At 34.9% G+C, this 17,924-nt stretch overlaps 2 protein-coding genes and 1 pseudogene across 2 annotated transcripts; 2 read left to right on the plus strand and 1 right to left on the minus strand.

Annotated features, from left to right (window-relative positions):
* Positions 1-3,149: 3,149 nt before the first annotated feature.
* On the plus strand, positions 3,150-4,747 carry LOC145621843 (putative UPF0481 protein At3g02645). The gene is made up of 2 exons (XM_081676363.1): positions 3,150-3,613; positions 3,708-4,747. The coding sequence occupies exons 1-2, from the start codon at positions 3,214-3,216 to the stop codon at positions 4,745-4,747; spliced, it is 1,440 nt and encodes a 479-aa protein (XP_081532489.1). The 5' UTR covers positions 3,150-3,213.
* A 10,340-nt stretch (positions 4,748-15,087) lies between these two features.
* On the plus strand, positions 15,088-16,779 carry LOC145621859 (putative UPF0481 protein At3g02645). The gene has a single exon (XM_081676364.1). It carries the CDS (start codon positions 15,088-15,090, stop codon positions 16,777-16,779), a length of 1,692 nt encoding a protein of 563 aa, XP_081532490.1.
* A 251-nt stretch (positions 16,780-17,030) lies between these two features.
* On the minus strand, positions 17,031-17,846 carry LOC145621875 (uncharacterized; annotated as a pseudogene).
* Between the last annotated feature and the right edge of the window lie 78 nt (positions 17,847-17,924).

The following is a 17,924-nucleotide window of genomic DNA, read 5'->3' on the forward strand; positions in this document are numbered from 1 at the left end:
GAGTATTTTTTATGACTAGAGATATACAGTCTAAATAACATCTTAAAACAAAGATTGGGAAGATTTTTATACTTGAAAGTTATTTTCAGAATTTACGTGCTAGAAAAGTCATAAAACACATCGTACGAATTAGTATTAATTTATTAGCGGAGTATTAAAAAGAGAGAGAGAGAGAGAGAGTTTAGAAGTAATATATGGCTTCATAAATCATAATCCAATTGTCCCATTTTTTTTCTTTTAATTTTTTTAACGACAGTAAACCAATACTCCTTCTACAACTAAAAAAACTCAAAACTTTATTGCTGAAATATTCAGATAGACTCTTCGTTCCAACAAGTATTATTATACATTATATTCCCCCCCCCCCCCCCCCCCCCCCCCCTTTTTTTTTCGTAGCAAGAGGTTATTAGTTTACTGAATCAAGTAGTTCATGGATCTCTTGCATGTGTGTCAAAATCATAAGTACTTGTTTATTAATTAATTTTTTTTTTTTTTTTGACGGATACTTGTTTATTAATTAGTTGACATATAACTATTGAATATATAAGGTACACATTAAATTAAATTTGCCAAAGTATGATAATGCATTTAAGTAATATTATATATAAATATATGGTTAAAGTTTATGAATTTTGACTATCGAAGAGATAATATGACAATTATTTTGAGACGAAACTGTACTGTGCATACAGTTTAAATAAAAAGTTTTATTGCTACGTACCATTGTACATAGTACAAAGTATACGTAATATGTATGTTGAAATAAGAAAAGATAGCATGAGTTAAGGACCTACTCAAGTTCAAACATATTAAGAGTTTACCATGCTAAATTCACAAAACCAATAATTTTAACAAATTTTGGAATTTTGTTTAAGTTATTACATGTACCAAAGGCCCATAATCTATATACAAAGTATATTTTTGGTTTATATAGGAGCCAAGGCCAAAGTACACAGGTGAATGGGCAATACTCATGTATTAATCGAGATTCAATCCTGGTATTTTATACCCTACCTTCAAAGATTTTATCAATTAATTGCATTGATGCATAAATGAACAAATAATACTACTCGTAATTTATATATTGTTGATTTTGTGTTGGACGAGTGTGTATAATTCTGTATATAGATAATTAGATATACACACCACAAAAAAAAAAAAAAAAAAAAAAAAAAAAAAAAAAAAATATATATATATATATATATATATATATATATATATATATATATATATATATATATATATATATATATATATATATATATATAACTACATAAATTATTTTTGATTGAAAAGGTCACTTTGTAAATTTTTTTTTTTTGAAAGAAATTATTATTATTATTATTATTAATATTATTATTTTATTTATTTATTTATTTATTTTTTTAAGGGAGTAAATCACTATTTTTGTGCTTTATCCATGCAAATTTGATGTTCACATTCATGAAACTAGCTATGTATATATACTTCTTGTATTATATGTCAAGATTCTTGGTCCTTTATGTAATTATTTACCAATGGTGTTATATCAATTTAGGAAACAACAGTGTCTTGAAGTGGATGATTTTATATGGATAGAGTGCATCAAACTAGTGGTTCACAAATGTCTTTAGGTTAGTTTTTGTCGGATAATATCAAACTCCTTGATTAGAGTGATTTCCATTGATCAATATTTATAGGGTTATAATGAGAAACCTAATCATATTAGGTAACTATAAGATATGTACAGATATCAAAGATAATCTTATACAAAATATATCCTAAACCTAGGATGAGAATATTCTATGGATATTCTCTATCACACCCCCGCAGTCAGAGCGGGAGAAAATAGGATGCTCAGACTGGATCTAAATCACGCATCGAACGGTAAGGATAGTATAGTAACCCATGATCAAAAGAGAAGTAGTAGACGTGTGCTGGTGATGACGATGAGAAGCAACAACCACGACCTACGTATAGTAGAGATATGCGCTTTTAGGCCGAAGAAGAAGAGTCACGCATATACTTGGGCCAAGTTGCAGATCCAGAGAAGAATAAGTTAAGGGATCAAACCATCATCGGGGAGAAGACACTACACTACTACGTGAAATCACAGTTGAAGAAAAACAAATAAAATTGCGCAAGAAAAGATTAAATCCCACCGCTTGAAATTAATCAATTCTCAAAAGAGAAACCGGGTAGCAAGAATTAATACTCCACAAAGATTCCAAGTGCTGCAACAATAAAAGGAGCTAACTTGATATCAAAAGAGATGTGCAAAAGTTGACCTTATTGTGATATACCACCACCAAAACAAAATCTATGTGATTATGTGTAAAAAAAAAAACCAATGAGGCAATGTAAGAATCATTGTTGGTCATGGGGAGGTGGAAATAGAGTGCGGCACATGGGGTAGGTTGGCAGATGTGGTTACTGCCAGTAGGGGAGGCGGTAGTGTATGCGATTGCCAACAACGATGGAGGAGGCTTTCGCGATTGCTACTGTTGGTAGGAGGCGCAAGGTTACATAAAGATTCTAAAAAAAAACTTTGAGAAAAGAAAAAAAAAATCTATATTGTGTTTGCGGAAGCATAAAAAACTTTGTATATCCCGCCGGTGGGTTTAATTTTCTAACCTACCGGCAGGGTGATATTTTTTGTATATGATCCCAAGATCTAACCTAAGTTGTGATACCATGTCAGATAATATCAAACTCCTTGATTAGAGTGATTTCCATTGATCAATATTTATAGGGTTACAATGAGAAACCTAATCATATTAGGTAACTATAAGAGATGTACAGATATCAAAGATAATCTTATACAAAATATATCCTAAACCTAGGATGAGAATATTCTATGGATATTCTCTATCAGTTTTCTTTTAAAATCTAGCTAATGTGTGATTGTTTCTCTTGTTCATAATTGACTACATCGATCTAATTTGAGTAATAAGTCAAAATGAAATGAAATGAAATAATATACATACTATATACATCTTTCAATCTTGGGTCATATGATGCAATTCAAAATATATGCCAAATTATAGACCTTGTGATCTCAAAAGTCATCACGAGTATGCCTGCTACTGTGCTACAATTAAAAATGACATGTATTTTAAATACATGAAAATTTAATTTCCAAACATCTAAAAATTTATGTGGCTGTTAATTACGATTGAACGGAATAATTATTAACGTTACTAAATACTCGTATTTTTAATTTAAGGTGGAGAAATGTCAAGTGTGGAGGGACTAATAGATGACATCCATAGCATGTGTATCAATGTGTGTCAAAAACGACCATCCATCTATAGAGTTCCCGAACATCTTCAAAAGCTCAATGAAAATGCGTACACACCTTGGCACGTCGCAATCGGCCCTTATCACCATAGAAGTCACAAATATACAATTATGGAGGAACACAAGATGGTTTATACCAAGGCTTTGATTTGTCGTCGTAGGGCTGCTAACAACAATGCTCAAGTAAACAAAGAGGAGATTGATGAATACGTTAAGGAGGTCGAGAGACTTGAAACAAAATCGCGGTTAAATTATGCTGAAAAGATTGAGTTTAGCAAGGAAGAATTTGTTAAAATGTTGCTTATTGATGGGTGCTTCATAGTCGAATTCCTCTGTAGAAAAATAAAAAAAATTGGCCAAGTTCGAGGATGAAGCTATGAAAAACTATGATCAAATGTATAAATTTATCAACATGACCTACAATGAAGTGAACTTGAAGAATGATTTTATACTAAAAAGTACACGAACAGCTTTTGAGGTTAGACGTGATCTTACTTTGTTGGAGAATCAACTTCCTTACTTTGTCCTAGAGAAATTGTTCGATTTCACATTTTCGAGTAAACCAAATAGGCCAAACTTCAAGGCGATTGTGTATTGTGCATTTAGAACCTCGATTCTTAACATTTCACACATCCTAAATGAAGAGGATATTGCTCAAAGAATTCAACTAGAGCCTGAGACTACCGCGCATTTTGTTAGTTTCTTAAAGAGTTGTTGCGGTCCTGCAGTAGGACACGACGAGGCTGAGGCTGAGGCTGAGGCTGAGGCAGGGGATTATTTCACAGCAGACGCGAACATTATGGTTGATGATCAAAGGATAAGTATAAATAATGTACAAGATGAAAATAAAAAGATAGAATTCCCTTGTCTATGTAACATGAAAACATACGAAATTCGTGTTCCTAGTGCAAGTGTACTAGCTAAATCAGGGGTCTTGTTTACGAAAATGGATGGTGAAACTCCGATGTTGCACATGAACTTCGATCCCAAAAATGGTGTGTTAAAATTACCTGTTCTGATACTGTGGCATCACACCGAAACATTCTTTAGGAATATAATGGCATATGAGCTCTACAATCATACCGCGAATTACAGCAAAAATGTATCAGTCAGTGACTACATGTGCTTCATGGATGACTTGATCAACTCTAAAGAAGATGTCGCGGTACTAGTGAAGAGTGGGATCATTCATAACTGGTTGGAATCGGATGAAGTTGTAACAGACTTGTTTAACTCGATTACGAAACACATATTGGCAGACTATTCATCCTATTCTGATACATGTAAACAGATGAATGAGTTTCGTAACAAGTTTAATGTACGTCAATTGAAAGCAGTCCTTAAACAGGACTATTTCAATCAACCATGGGCTGTTGTTTACTTCATCACTGGAGTTATCATTCAAACAACCTCCTCCATTATCGAGGCTGTTACTAGTGTCCAGGACTCTAAACGACATCCTTCGTAAACCAGGCCATATACTTAATTAGTACGGATGACTACCATAGAATTTTAATATACGTACGAGTACTTGTGAAAGAATTTGATTTGCTACCATTTAATTTGTTTATCTTGTATCGTCTGAGGTTTGAGCTAAGAATCTGTATCCCATGGATAATGTACGAGTTAATGTTCGTAAAAATATTGATTACTTTGTACTCTCTTTGATCCTGTTAATGAAAAGTTTGTAGTTACAAGTTGTGTACCCTGTTATAGATAGATTAAAAGTTGGACACAAACTTTTTTATGCCTCCCTTTCTTCTTGACTTATATAATAGAGATAGATTTAACTTAATAAACACAATTAAACCCTCTAATTAATGTATATTGGATTGAGTAATATTTTTATAGAATTGAAAAGTGTTAAACTACTAAGCAATAAAACAGAAATTACTTATCTCTTGATGCGTGAACCAAAGTGACAATAGCCGCGTCGTGGAAAACCACTGACCTAAAAGACGATTCCGCGCTACCTCCCGGTGCAGTAGACTAGAAGCGGTCGCCCTCCAGGATAAGCACGGCGCCGGAGTTTATGTGCACTCACAAACCCGACTGGAACTCAGAATACTTGCCCAGAAAACAGAACAGAAGAAACTCGTGTTTAGATAATTTTAGAGAGGAGAGATAACTGAATGTGTTGTGTATTTTTGACTGGAAAAAGCAACGAGTATATATAGGCAGTAGAAGGGAGACATGAAACGTAAAACGAGGGACGAATCTGGCTAATAAAACGACCAGATTCATTCAACCAGTCAACAACGGAAGAAAGAAACAAGGAATTAATTAGTTGACTTAATTCCGTAATCCCAACAGTCAGAAAAGAATATTCCCAACAGACAGAAAAGAATATTCCAAACAGACAAAAAAGAATATTCTGTTTAATAAAGAAAAGGAAATAAAATTTCTCCAAAAAGATAACAAGGACCCACGCCCGCGCATCGCATTCCCCAAGACCCGAGGCCCGAGCCCGAGCCCGACTCGGCTCGACGCGCGCGCGTGTGTGTGTGTGGAGTAACACTTAACTCCCACTCACTCAACTAAGTAGTGTTAAGGCACTACAATATAAAAACAAGGAAAAACCTTTCCCCCCAACCAATGTGGGATTTTCCCCTTTCATTTGTTTTCTCTCTCTCTTGTTTTTCCTCATCCCTCTTATTTTATATCAAGAACTTCCAACAATCTCCCACAGGTTCGAAGATATGAAAAGAACGGAAGGAAAAGATGAATTCTGGGCAAAACAAAACAATTGCATAAGTGTCAATGTCTCGCGACTTGAATTAACACATAGTGGACATCAAGCTATGATCCCTCACCTACCAAGTGACTTTCGTCTTGAACTCAATAGGGAGTTAGGGACCCGTCACTTTGAGCCACACAATTGAACATGTATAATATTCTGAAATTCCGCGAATAAAGATGACGCATTATACTGGCCATAGGTCCAGCCTGGATGCTCATAGGTGCTCTAGAGTATAAGCCCACGAAATACTCATAGGAAGCGGCCACACTTCCACACCTAAGTAGGTGAACTCCATCAAGTGTGAGCTACAACACACCTCCAAAAATATGGATATGGGTTCATTAAGAGCCATATGCTCAACCTCCTTCTCATTTGTAGCTAAGCACAACAAACATCTAGAGATGGTCCAATAAAAATAAAATGTGCTTCCGAATTATTATATAATGTTCCCCTTTGAACTCATGGTGAGTAGGAGTTCACTATTTCACAATTCATACAACGGGCTTTAGCCCCATCTCTTCCGATGTTTCCAAAACTAGTTTTTTACATAGGCCTTTAGTTAACGGATCCGCAATGTTCTTTTCGGACTTAACATAGTCCAGTGATATCACCCCTTCAGTCAACAGATTTCTGACGGCTTTATGCCTCAGACGGATGTGTCCCTTCTTCCCATTATAGGCATGGTTGTGAGCAACAACAATAGCAGCTTGCGAATCACAATGAAGTGCAACTGAAGGAGCTGGCTTCCCCCACAGCGGAATATCTGCAAGCATGTTCCTCAACCATTCTGCCTCATGACCTGCCAATTCAAGGGCAATAAACTCAGATTCCATAGTAGACATAGTAGTACAGGATTGCTTACAAGATTTCCAGGATACAGCTCCACCACCAAGGGTGAAGACATAGCCACTAGTAGAGTTAACTTCATCATTATCGGATATCCAGTTGGCATCACAAAAACCTTCCAAAACTCCAGGAAATTTGGAGTAGTGCAAACCCCAATCCGCAGTATCCTTAAGGTACCTAAGCAACCTCCTAAGAGCAATCCAATGATCACTGCTTGGGTTATGAGTGTACCTGCTCAACCTACTAACAGAATAAGCAATGTCAGGTCTAGTATAGTTCATTAGAAACATAACACTACCAATAATTCGAGCATACTCAGACTGATTAAGTGGATCACCATTATTTTTCTTTAGGTGGAAACTTGGGTCATATGGAGTCTTAACTGGATCGACATTAAATGAGTCAAACTTTTTAAGAAGCTTTTCAACATAGTGTGACTGATTAAGACAGATGCCTTTTGGAGTCCTTTTGATTTTTACTCCCAAAATCACATCTGCCTCACCCATGTCTTTCATTTCGAAATTCGAACTCAAAAACTGTTTTGTCTCATTTACTCGATCCAAGTCAGTCCCAAAAATCAACATATCATCCACATAAAGACAAATAATTACACAACCATGACTATCATGCTTAAAATAAACACAAGAGTCACCTTCATTAACATGAAAACCATTACCAGTCATAGTCTTATCAAATTTTTCATGCCATTGCTTTGGAGCTTGCTTGAGCCCATACAATGACTTGACTAACTTACAAACCTTGTTCTCTTGGCCTGGAACAACAAACCCTTCAGTTTGGACCATATAAATCTCCTCATCCAAGTCACCATTCAAAAACGCAGTTTTGACATCCATTTGATGAACAACAAGATCAAAAATGCAAGCAAGAGCAATTAAAGCCCTAATGGTTGCAATTTTAGTAACAGGGGAGTAAGTATCAAAGTAATCAATGCCAAACTTTTGAGTAAAACCCCTTACCACTATCCTTGCCTTATACTTGTCTATGGATCCATCGGCCTTTAACTTTTTCCGAAAGATCCATTTACAAGTAATGGGCTTACAACCTCTAGGAAGTTCAACCAATTCCCAAGTGTTATTATTGAGAATTGATTGTAACTCACTATCAATTGCTTCTTTCCAAAAAACAGCATCAACTGACCTCATTGCCTCATCATAGGTTCTTGGATCATCTTCCAAAACAAATATATGCACAAAATCATCATCAATTAAGGAAGATTCAGATAAACAGGAAGTAATAAAATCAGGACCAAAACTGTTTTCCTTTTTTGCCCTTTTGCTTCTCCTTGGCTCCAAAACAGAATCATCGTTAGTAATGGGAGCATTAGCAATAGGTAAACTAACCGAACTACTAGCATGTAATCCACTATCATTAGAAGGAGACATTTTCAAAGGAAAAATGTTCTCAAAGAACTCAACATCTCTCGCTTCAATGATATGGCCACCTGCATAAGAGTCGTTAGCACCTTTAACAAAGAAACGATAAGCTGCACTTTGATAAGCATAACCAATAAAAATAGCATCAACAGTTTTGGGACCAATTTTATCCCTCTTGAAACTAGGTATGCCTACTTTTGCTAGGCACCCCCACACTTTCAAGTATTTCAGGTTTGGCACTCGACCTTTCCATATTTCGTATGGAGTCTTGTCAAACTTCTTGTGAGGAACCCTGTTCAAAACATGACAAGCAGAAAGAATAGCCTACCCCCACATGTTATTAGGAAGCCCAGAACTAATAAGCATAGAATTCATCATATTCTTTAAAGTTCTATTTTTCCTTTCAGCTATACCGTTTTGTTCGGGTGAATAGGGAGCCGTCGTCTCATGAACAATGCCAAGTTGCTCACAAAATGCCTTAAGAGTGTCAGGACTGTACTCACCACCCCTGTCACTCCTAACCCTTTTAATCTTTTTGTCCAACTGGTTTTCTACCTCAGCTTTATATTTGAGGAACATTTCCTCAGCTTCGTCCTTAGACCTGAGAAGATAAACCATGCAAAAACGTGAACAATCATCAACAAAAGTAATATAATACTTTTTACCCCCTCTACTTTCGTGATTGTTAAAATCACCCAAGTCACTATGAACAAGCTCTAGTACTTCAGTCTGTCTATCTACTGATTTAAATGGCTTCTTTGTAAATTTGGCTTCAACACAAACTTGGCATTTTGAAAAATCAGTGTTAGAAAAACTTGGAATCAAATTTAAGTGTTTAAGCCTTTTAATAGAATCAATATTAACGTGACCTAATCTAGCATGCCATAAATCAATAGACTCAGCAATATAAGCAGAAGAAGTACTAGCATTCTTATTCATAGTGTCAACTTTAACATCAAGAGTAAAAAGCCCCCCATTACAAAAGCCCTTCCCCACAAATTCCCCATTGCGAGTAAGAACTAATCTATCAGAATCAAAAGAGAGCTTCAGTCCAGCTTTCATGAGTAAACTGCCAGAAATTAAATTCCTGCGCATTTCTGGAACATGCAAAACATTAGTCAGAGTAAGCAATTTTCCAGAAGTGAGAGTGAGAACGATCTTCCCTTTGCCTTGGATAGAAGCAGAAGCTGAGTTGCCCATGAAGACATTTTCACCTTCAACCTTGTCATAGGTAGTGAACATGTCCTTGTTGGCGCAGATGTGCCTGGTAGCTCCAGTGTCAACAATCCACTTAGCAGCATTACCTGTAAAGTTAGCTTCTAAAACAACAACAACAATAACGTCAGAATCCTCAATAAGATTTGCTTGACTTTACCCATTCTTCTTCTTGACCCTGCAATCTTTAGCCTTGTGACCAGTCAGACCACACTCAAAACAAGTACCCTTAAACTTGTACTTCTGAATCTTCCCTTTAGGCTTAAGGTTACTGTTTTTGGCTTTGGACTGGTTGTTTGATTTAGGTTCAACAAGGTTGGCTTTGGCAGAAGAAGAGGAAGGAAAAGCAGAAGGGGTTTTGTCTTTGATACGGTTTTCCTCCTCGATTTTGAGGTGGACAGCAAGTTCCTCTAAGGTTAGGTCTTTCTTTTTGTGCATGAGTTGGTTACGAAAATCCTTCCAAGAGGGAGGGAGTTTCTCAATCAGAACAGTAGCAAGGGTAGTATCACAAATAGACAGACCTTCAGCAGCCATATTAATACAAACACTCTCATAAGCATGAATCTGATCAATAATAGGCTTATCATCAACAACTTGAAAACTTAACCACTTACTAACACAATAACGTTTGGTACCAGCATCATCAGTTCCATATTTTTTCTCTAAAGCATCCCAAATATCCTTAGCATGATAAAAACCCATATAAATATCCAACAGACTATTCGACATATAATGCAACAACATGCCCTTACAGGTTCTATCATCCTTAGCAAACTTAACATCACTTTCAGACAAATTATCCTTATCATCAGGTTCAACAATAATCGTCTTTTAGATTGTTAAACTACTAAGCAATAAAACAGAAATTACTTTTCTCTTGATGCGTGAACCAAAGTGACAGTAGCCGCGTCGTGGAAAACCACTGACCTAAAAGACGATTCTGCGCTACCTCCCGGTGCAGTAGACTAGAAGCGGTCGCCCTCCAGGATAAGCACGGCGCCGGAGTTTATGTGCACTCACAAACCCGACTGGAACTCAGAATACTTGCCCAGAAAACAGAACAGAAGAAACTCGTGTTTAGATAATTTTAGAGAGGAGAGATAACTGAATGTGTTGTGTATTTTTGACTGGAAAAAGCAACGAGTATATATAGGCAGTAGAAGGGAGACATGAAACGTAAAACGAGGGACGAATCTGGCTAAAATTTCTCCAAAAAGATAACAAGGACCCACGCCCGCGCATCGCATTCCCCAAGCCCCGAGGCCCGACTCGGCTCGACGCGCGCGCGCGTGTGTGTGGAGTAACACTTAACTCCCACTCACTCAACTAAGTAGTGTTAAGGCACTACAATATAAAAACAAGGAAAAACCTTTCCCCCCAACCAATGTGGGATTTTCCCCTTTCATTTGTTTTCTCTCTCTCTTGTTTTTCCTCATCCCTCTTATTTTATATCAAGAACTTCCAACAAAAAGTACAACACACCCATATACTTGTATCTTGATAGGTTCAACCTATTATAATTCGCAACTAGACACTAATGTATGTTCATAATGGAATCTTTAAGTTGTAATTGAAATGTCGTTATTGAGGATTGAGTTGTATATTTATGGAAAGTATTATAATCATATTTTGATAGGTTCAAACTACATGCTCAACCTATTTAAGTTTGCAACTAGACAATAATATACAATACCGAGTATTGTTTAATTAACATGTATTAGGAGTTGAACCGAAAATAGAATCAACTACCTTAAAATACGGGTACAAACATTATTTTCTTAAAAAAAAGTACAACATTATTTGTTTTTTTTGGGGGAATAGATTTTAGTACCAACTCTACAACTCAATTTACTCAAAATACATGTTAGGTATATTAGTAAAGCTCTAAATAACACAGCACAGTCGGCAGAAGCAGAACAACTCCATTAGTTGCATGCTTCATGCTTAATTATTACTTGTATTAAGAAATTAGGATTAAAAATGAAATAATTTGAAGTTTAATCAGTCAAATTTAACTAGGTCAGTCTCCAAATAGAAGCTTCGCTGAAACTCCGATCCCCTACGTCAAACGAAAATGGAAGTAATCTAAAGAATTTATTATTTTTGAGAGGTTTACTACTTATTATGAAATGAAGGAGTATTATAATTGAAAGAGGAATTGTTAGGAAAATAATATTATGTCGTGTGAATTGAAACTAATTGTCTAATTAGATTTGAAATTTGATATCTATATAAAATACCCTCTCCGTCCTTTTATTAAAGTTTCATTTCTAACATTTATTATTCACGTTAAAGAGAAATAAAACTTTAATAAAAGGACGGAAGAAGTATAATATATAACTAGCTTTTTGGCCCGTTTAATATACGGGTTGTTACTTGGGTTAATTATTTTCACATGTAGGAAGACTGTTTCATTTCTAAACTTAAAAGAAAAAAAAAAAAGAGGATAGAACCGTGAAAGAAGATGAATGAATTTAGTTAGATGTATACACGTGAAGATTGTGGGATATAAAATGACATATTATTTTAAATTATATTTAAAATCTAGGAGATGAAAAGACAATTTTTATTATAATTTATATGTTTATGTAATGTGTATTAATTAAAACATTATTTTATTATGGTGGAAATGAAACACTTCATTTTCTTACTTGAATTTGCAAGTTGTATAATACATAAAGACTTAAACATAAATATAAAGAGAGATGACATGTGGCATATGGGGTGAATAGTGACTTGTGAATTGTGTTGCCATGTGTAAAATTTGTGATTTGTGTTTTTAAATACTAAGTATAGAAGTATAGATTCTCTAGTCTACTCCTCCAATGACCAATTGGATATTTGGATATGTGATGCATAACCCTAGCTACTAGACTTTTAGCCTGTGCATTCTCCCTACTCCTATTGTTAGTATTTATTGTGAAATTTTAGCCAAATAATGACAACAGGCAACTTCAATCCAAAAGTTAACAAAACAACAAAACTTTTATCTCCCTACTAAGTGTTGATACTTTATTTTAATATGGAGTACTTATATGTCATTTCATGCATTCAAGTAACTAAACAACTACAAGATATAAGCTAATTTCACCAAACAATTTTGTACAAACACCACTTATAGTTAATCAAAGCAAATAATTGAGGGAGGTAATCAAACCAGCCAATGCACGATCTGAGCAACCAACTACCCGTCAAGTAAAAAAAAGGCAAGCTAAAGAAAAATTGTTAAAATTAGAAAATTATGGGTCTGTCCACTTCAGCTTAATTTCAGTTCAGTTCAACTCTGAATTTTCTTCTCTCATAAAATATTCATTTCACTTATATTCATTTCAGTTCAGTTCAGCTTTAATCAGTTCAGTTCAGTTCATTCAGCTCAGTAAATGTAAACAAGCCCTAAGTATGTCTTTGAATTGAGACTAATTGTTTTAAATTGAAGAAATATAGAAAATTAAAACCATGGAGTATATACTATACATGCAATTCTCTAGTCTACTCCCTAATGACCAATTATTGGATATTAACCCTAGCTACCATACTAGAGTAACTAGATTAGGCCCCGTTCACTTCACCTTATTTTTGCTGAAGTGAAATTATTTTTACTAAATTGAAATTATTTTTGCTGAACTTAAATTATTTTTACGGAAATGAAATTAATTTTACTGAACTGAAATTATTTTTGTTAAACTGAAATTATTTTTACTGTTTTCTATTATATGTCTTCTTTAAAGTTACTAATTTTTACTGAATTCAAATTATTTTTATTGAATATTATTTTTTTAAGGTAAAGTGAACATGGCCTTTGCTTGTATGAAGTACATGGTTTCAAGGACCAATATAATTAATATAAATATACTCAATTCCTAGTCTTATTAATAGGTATTTATAGGAATTCAACAAGATTGCATAATGACTATTTTTTTCCTCCAAAAACTTAATTGAGATTATATAGTGTGTGATATTATACTAACTAGTATGAGAATTTTCTGCGCATATTCTAGATATATCAACCTTATACAAAGTATTCTCTTATCAACTCCATCACCATCATTCTTATGAATTTAATACAGTGCGTTCTTAGTCGATTGAAGCAATAAAGTAATTAAGGAAGAATTTTTCAAGGTGGTAGCTTAGAATCAAAGAGAAGATTAAAATAAAATAAGAGGGGTGAGGAAATCTCGAGGAAAGTGAGAAAGAAAAAGCCAAAAGAGATTCAAAGAACTCTTATAAAAACGACTAATAGAAAGGTAAGGCATGTCCAAATACAAGTATTTATACACAAAAGAGCAATTGAGCTCCAATTTCTTTTCAACAATAAATATACTTCCCTTCTTTTTTTCTTTTTTTTTTCTTTTTTTTTTTTTTTTTTTTTCTATTAGATTTGCTCAATTGTTGTCAAAAAAAAAAAAAAAAAAAAAGATTTGCTCAATCTATTGGTAGAGTCATAGAAACAATAATTTCCTATCTTTATACACACTTTTTCAAAACAACATACGGAGTAATACGCAGTATGGTACAAATTATCCAATAATATATTAGAAAATCTTATCTTGTATTTTGACCTGACCCGATCCATTGGTAGAGTCATAGAAACAATAATTTCCTATATATTTTTTTTAAAAAATCAATAAATTCCTATCTTTATACACACTTTTTCAAAACAATATACTGAGTAATACACAGTATGGTACAAATTATCCAATACGAGTAATATATTAGAAAACCTTATCTTGTATTTTGACCCGATCCGAGTCCAAAAATAAGTTAAAAGATCAGGAAAACTACATATATACAGAATTTAAAAACATTTGTTGCTTATTAGACATTTATTTATTTATTTATTTTTTTTTTTGAGGAAATTTGATTCTATAGCTGTATTCATTTTTTATACGTAGTATATATTTTTTTTCTCTGATTTCCATCTAATTTAACATTTTACCAGAATAAAGAAGTGTAAATTATAATACTTTAGTATCTGATTTTTTAATTACTATCATTATTTTTGTAATAATCAGTAAGTGTGGGATGTATAGAGTCGTAAATTAGTATGAAAAATGTGCTGCTAATTTCTCACTAATTATGTATGGTTTTATGAAAATACTAACATAAGGATCGGATGAGTCTATTTATATCTTTCTTAAAGATCTGATTTATTTTTTATGAACAGCTAGATCGAGTTTATGACCAGTTTAACCACTTCTCTGCCATCAGTTCGATCTGCAATCACATACAAACAGCAGTGGTTAATCGTGGCTAGAAAAACTCGACGAAAGGGCTGAGCAAACCACAATATAATGCAAGCAATCAAGCTCATCAATAAGGACTTCCCTGGTAATAATGTTGGTTTCAAATCTAATTTCAAATTACTGCTGTAAAGCCCCGTTCACTTCACCTTATTTTTTCTGAAGTGAAACTATTTTTACTGAACTAAAATTATTTTTATTAATTTTCTGTTCTTTAAAGTTATTGATTTTTATTGAAATGAAATTATTTTTACTGAACTAAAATAATTGTAAGGTGATATGGACATGGGCTAAGTTATATTTGGAGGCGTTGCTATGTAAATTAAATTTGATATTTGTAATGATATTCCCATGCTAATAAAGCAATAATTTTATGTTAGCAGGAGAAACATCTAAGCCAAGTTTGGCACTACTCATTAATGCAGCGTGTACAAAATTATTTGTTAAACAACCATGTATTTTCAGAGTTCCTGAACATTTAAGGAGACTGAATGAAAATGCATACACTCCTTTTCATGTCTCAATTGGTCCTTTTCACCACAGAGATGACAAGTATAGTGTCATGGAGGAACATAAGTTGGTATACGCAAGGGATTTGATCAGACGACGTTTTTGGGGCTCGAAAACCAGCAATGTTAGTGATCAGAAAGGAAAGGTAACTACACTTGAAGAAGAGATAAAAGTTTATGTCGAGGAGGTGGAGAAGCTTGAAGTTGAGGCGCGCAAAAGCTATGCTGAAAGCATAAAGCTTAGCAAGGAAGAGTTTGTTGACATGCTACTTATCGATGGGTGTTTCATAGTTGAGTTCCTCTGTAGGAAGATCCGAAAGCTGTCATACTTGGAAATTGAAATGGAATCGACAAGTAAAGAACTAGGAGAAACAACAAGAGCTTGTGAATCGACGAAAGTAGGGGGAACGTTTAATGGGATGTATAAATTCATTGAGGAAGTTTATGAAGATTGGGAGCCTGCAAATGATTTTATATTTCAAAGCACGAGAACATCCTTTGAAGTTCGACGTGACCTTACTTTGCTAGAGAATCAACTTCCATATTTTGTCCTTGAACACATATTTGAGTTCACATTTTCAAAGGCTATTGAAGAATTCCTGAAAAATCAAGTTTTTAGTTCAGAAGATGTACCAAAATTTCATGACATTGTTTATTGTGCATTAAGGACGTCGATTCCTAATACAACACACGTCTTAACTAGAGAGGACGTCGATCTAAGAACAAAAAATCCTGAAATGACTGCTCATTTTGTTAGTTTTCTAAGGATGTGCTGTCTACCACCTCAAATCATCTCAGGCATAGTGAAAAAGGCAGAGCAAAGTGGTGTTTTCACATCAGATCAAAGACATAACACAAAAACAGCGAAAAAAATCACTGCAGACCAGGTCCAAGCTGAGGAAAGCACTTCCTCAGGAGTCAAACAGGAACAAAGGATAAACATTAAGCATATGAGAGAGTTTCCATGTCTTTGCAACATGGAAACACCACATGACATTCGAGTTCCTAGTGTAACTCGACTTGCAAAGGCCGGTGTTCTGTTTGAGAAATCATGTAGTGAAACTCCACTGCTGGAGATAAAGTTTGACAGTAAGCGAGGGGTATTGAAGATGCCACCTCTGACAATGTGGCATCACACCGAAACATTTTTCAGGAACGTCATGGCACATGAGCTGTACAATCATACAGCTAACAGTGGGAGCAGATGTGTCAGCGACTATATGTGCTTCATGGACGACCTGATCAATTCCAAAGAAGATGTCGCGCTGCTTGTGAAGAGTAAAATTATTCAGAACTGGTTAGAGTCTGATGCAGTGGTAGCAGATCTGTTTAATTCTATCACAAAGCATATACTGGCAGACTATTCATCCTACTCAGACACCTGTATGCAGCTGAACAAGTTTCGCGGCAAGTATAATATACGTTGGTTGAAGGCAATCCTTCAACAAGAGTATTTCAGCCAACCATGGGCGATTGTATATTTCATCACTTTGGTGGTCATACAAACTGCTGCAGCCACCATACAGGCTGTCACTACTTTCACCTCTAAGAAGTAATAAATCATGCTTCTGTATTCAAGTTTTAAAACAAAAGTTAGTGTACATTCTTTAAAAGATTTCAGCCAGGATAAACTAAATCCTTGCAATCACATTGCCTTTAGTTAATAAACAAAAGTTAGTGCTAGCAGACATACAAAGTTATTCCAAAAAAATCAAACACTTAAAATTATTTTAACAAACTCAAATATACAATCTAGTTAGTATATATATTCTTGTAATAGATGGAATCAGGAAACACTACTTGTAACTTATTCATCTCCACTGTCGTATTGACAGAGTGATTGGAGAGCCGCCGTATCTTCCTTTGAAACTGGTACTGGTTTCCTCACCACCATGAATTTGACTCTCTGAGCCGGAACAATCAAGGTAGGTTGCTGCTTACCATCTGAAGTTTCGTCGTCTTGAGTTAAAGTACTGATTGTCGTTGAAAGTTTGAGTTTCTTGACACTGACATTATTTGGTATCTCATCACTGTCATCATCATCATGAATCTTTCGCACATAAAATATGGATTTAATAAGGGCCTCATCCTCCTCCTCGGCCTCCTCTTCGTTTTTCGTATTATTCTTTAAGGCCTCAAGCATTGTATCTACGCTCACTGTCGCACGCCTTGCCTTCATCGACTTTACCTCCTCAAGATTCGCCAGGACATCCATCTTTCGCTTCGAGTCCAAGCTTCTATTCTCCAAACACTTGACTGCATCTCCAATTTCTTCTGGTTTCTCATCTTGGATCATCCACGGGCGTGTTGCACCAGCCTCAACCACATAATCTGCGTTCTTTGGGTCGGTCTTCTTGACGATCTCAGACGAACACTTTGTGCATTTAAAGTAAAATCTATAAGACTTGATTCCCAAGTATGTATCTTCAATGACTTGTTCCTTTCGAGCATTCAACTTAGTGCCGGGATACATGTAATTCCCGCAACTGTTGCAGCGTATAGTCATAGGCAACATTGTTCTCACTTTCATTTGTTGTTGATTTTTGAATCGTCTTCGTCTGCAGATTTTAGCAGGATCAAAATCTGCAGGATAATACTTGTTCAAGACCTTCCTTTCTCCCATGATCTCTTCTTTAATTTCTCACCTTCAAACACCTTAATTTACTCTCGTATTTGTTTTACTCTCTCGTATTACTCAAGC

This window comes from Chenopodium album, chromosome 3 (assembly GCF_948465745.1).
Source record: "Chenopodium album chromosome 3, dcCheAlbu1.1, whole genome shotgun sequence".
Taxonomy (NCBI): Eukaryota; Viridiplantae; Streptophyta; class Magnoliopsida; order Caryophyllales; family Amaranthaceae; genus Chenopodium; species Chenopodium album.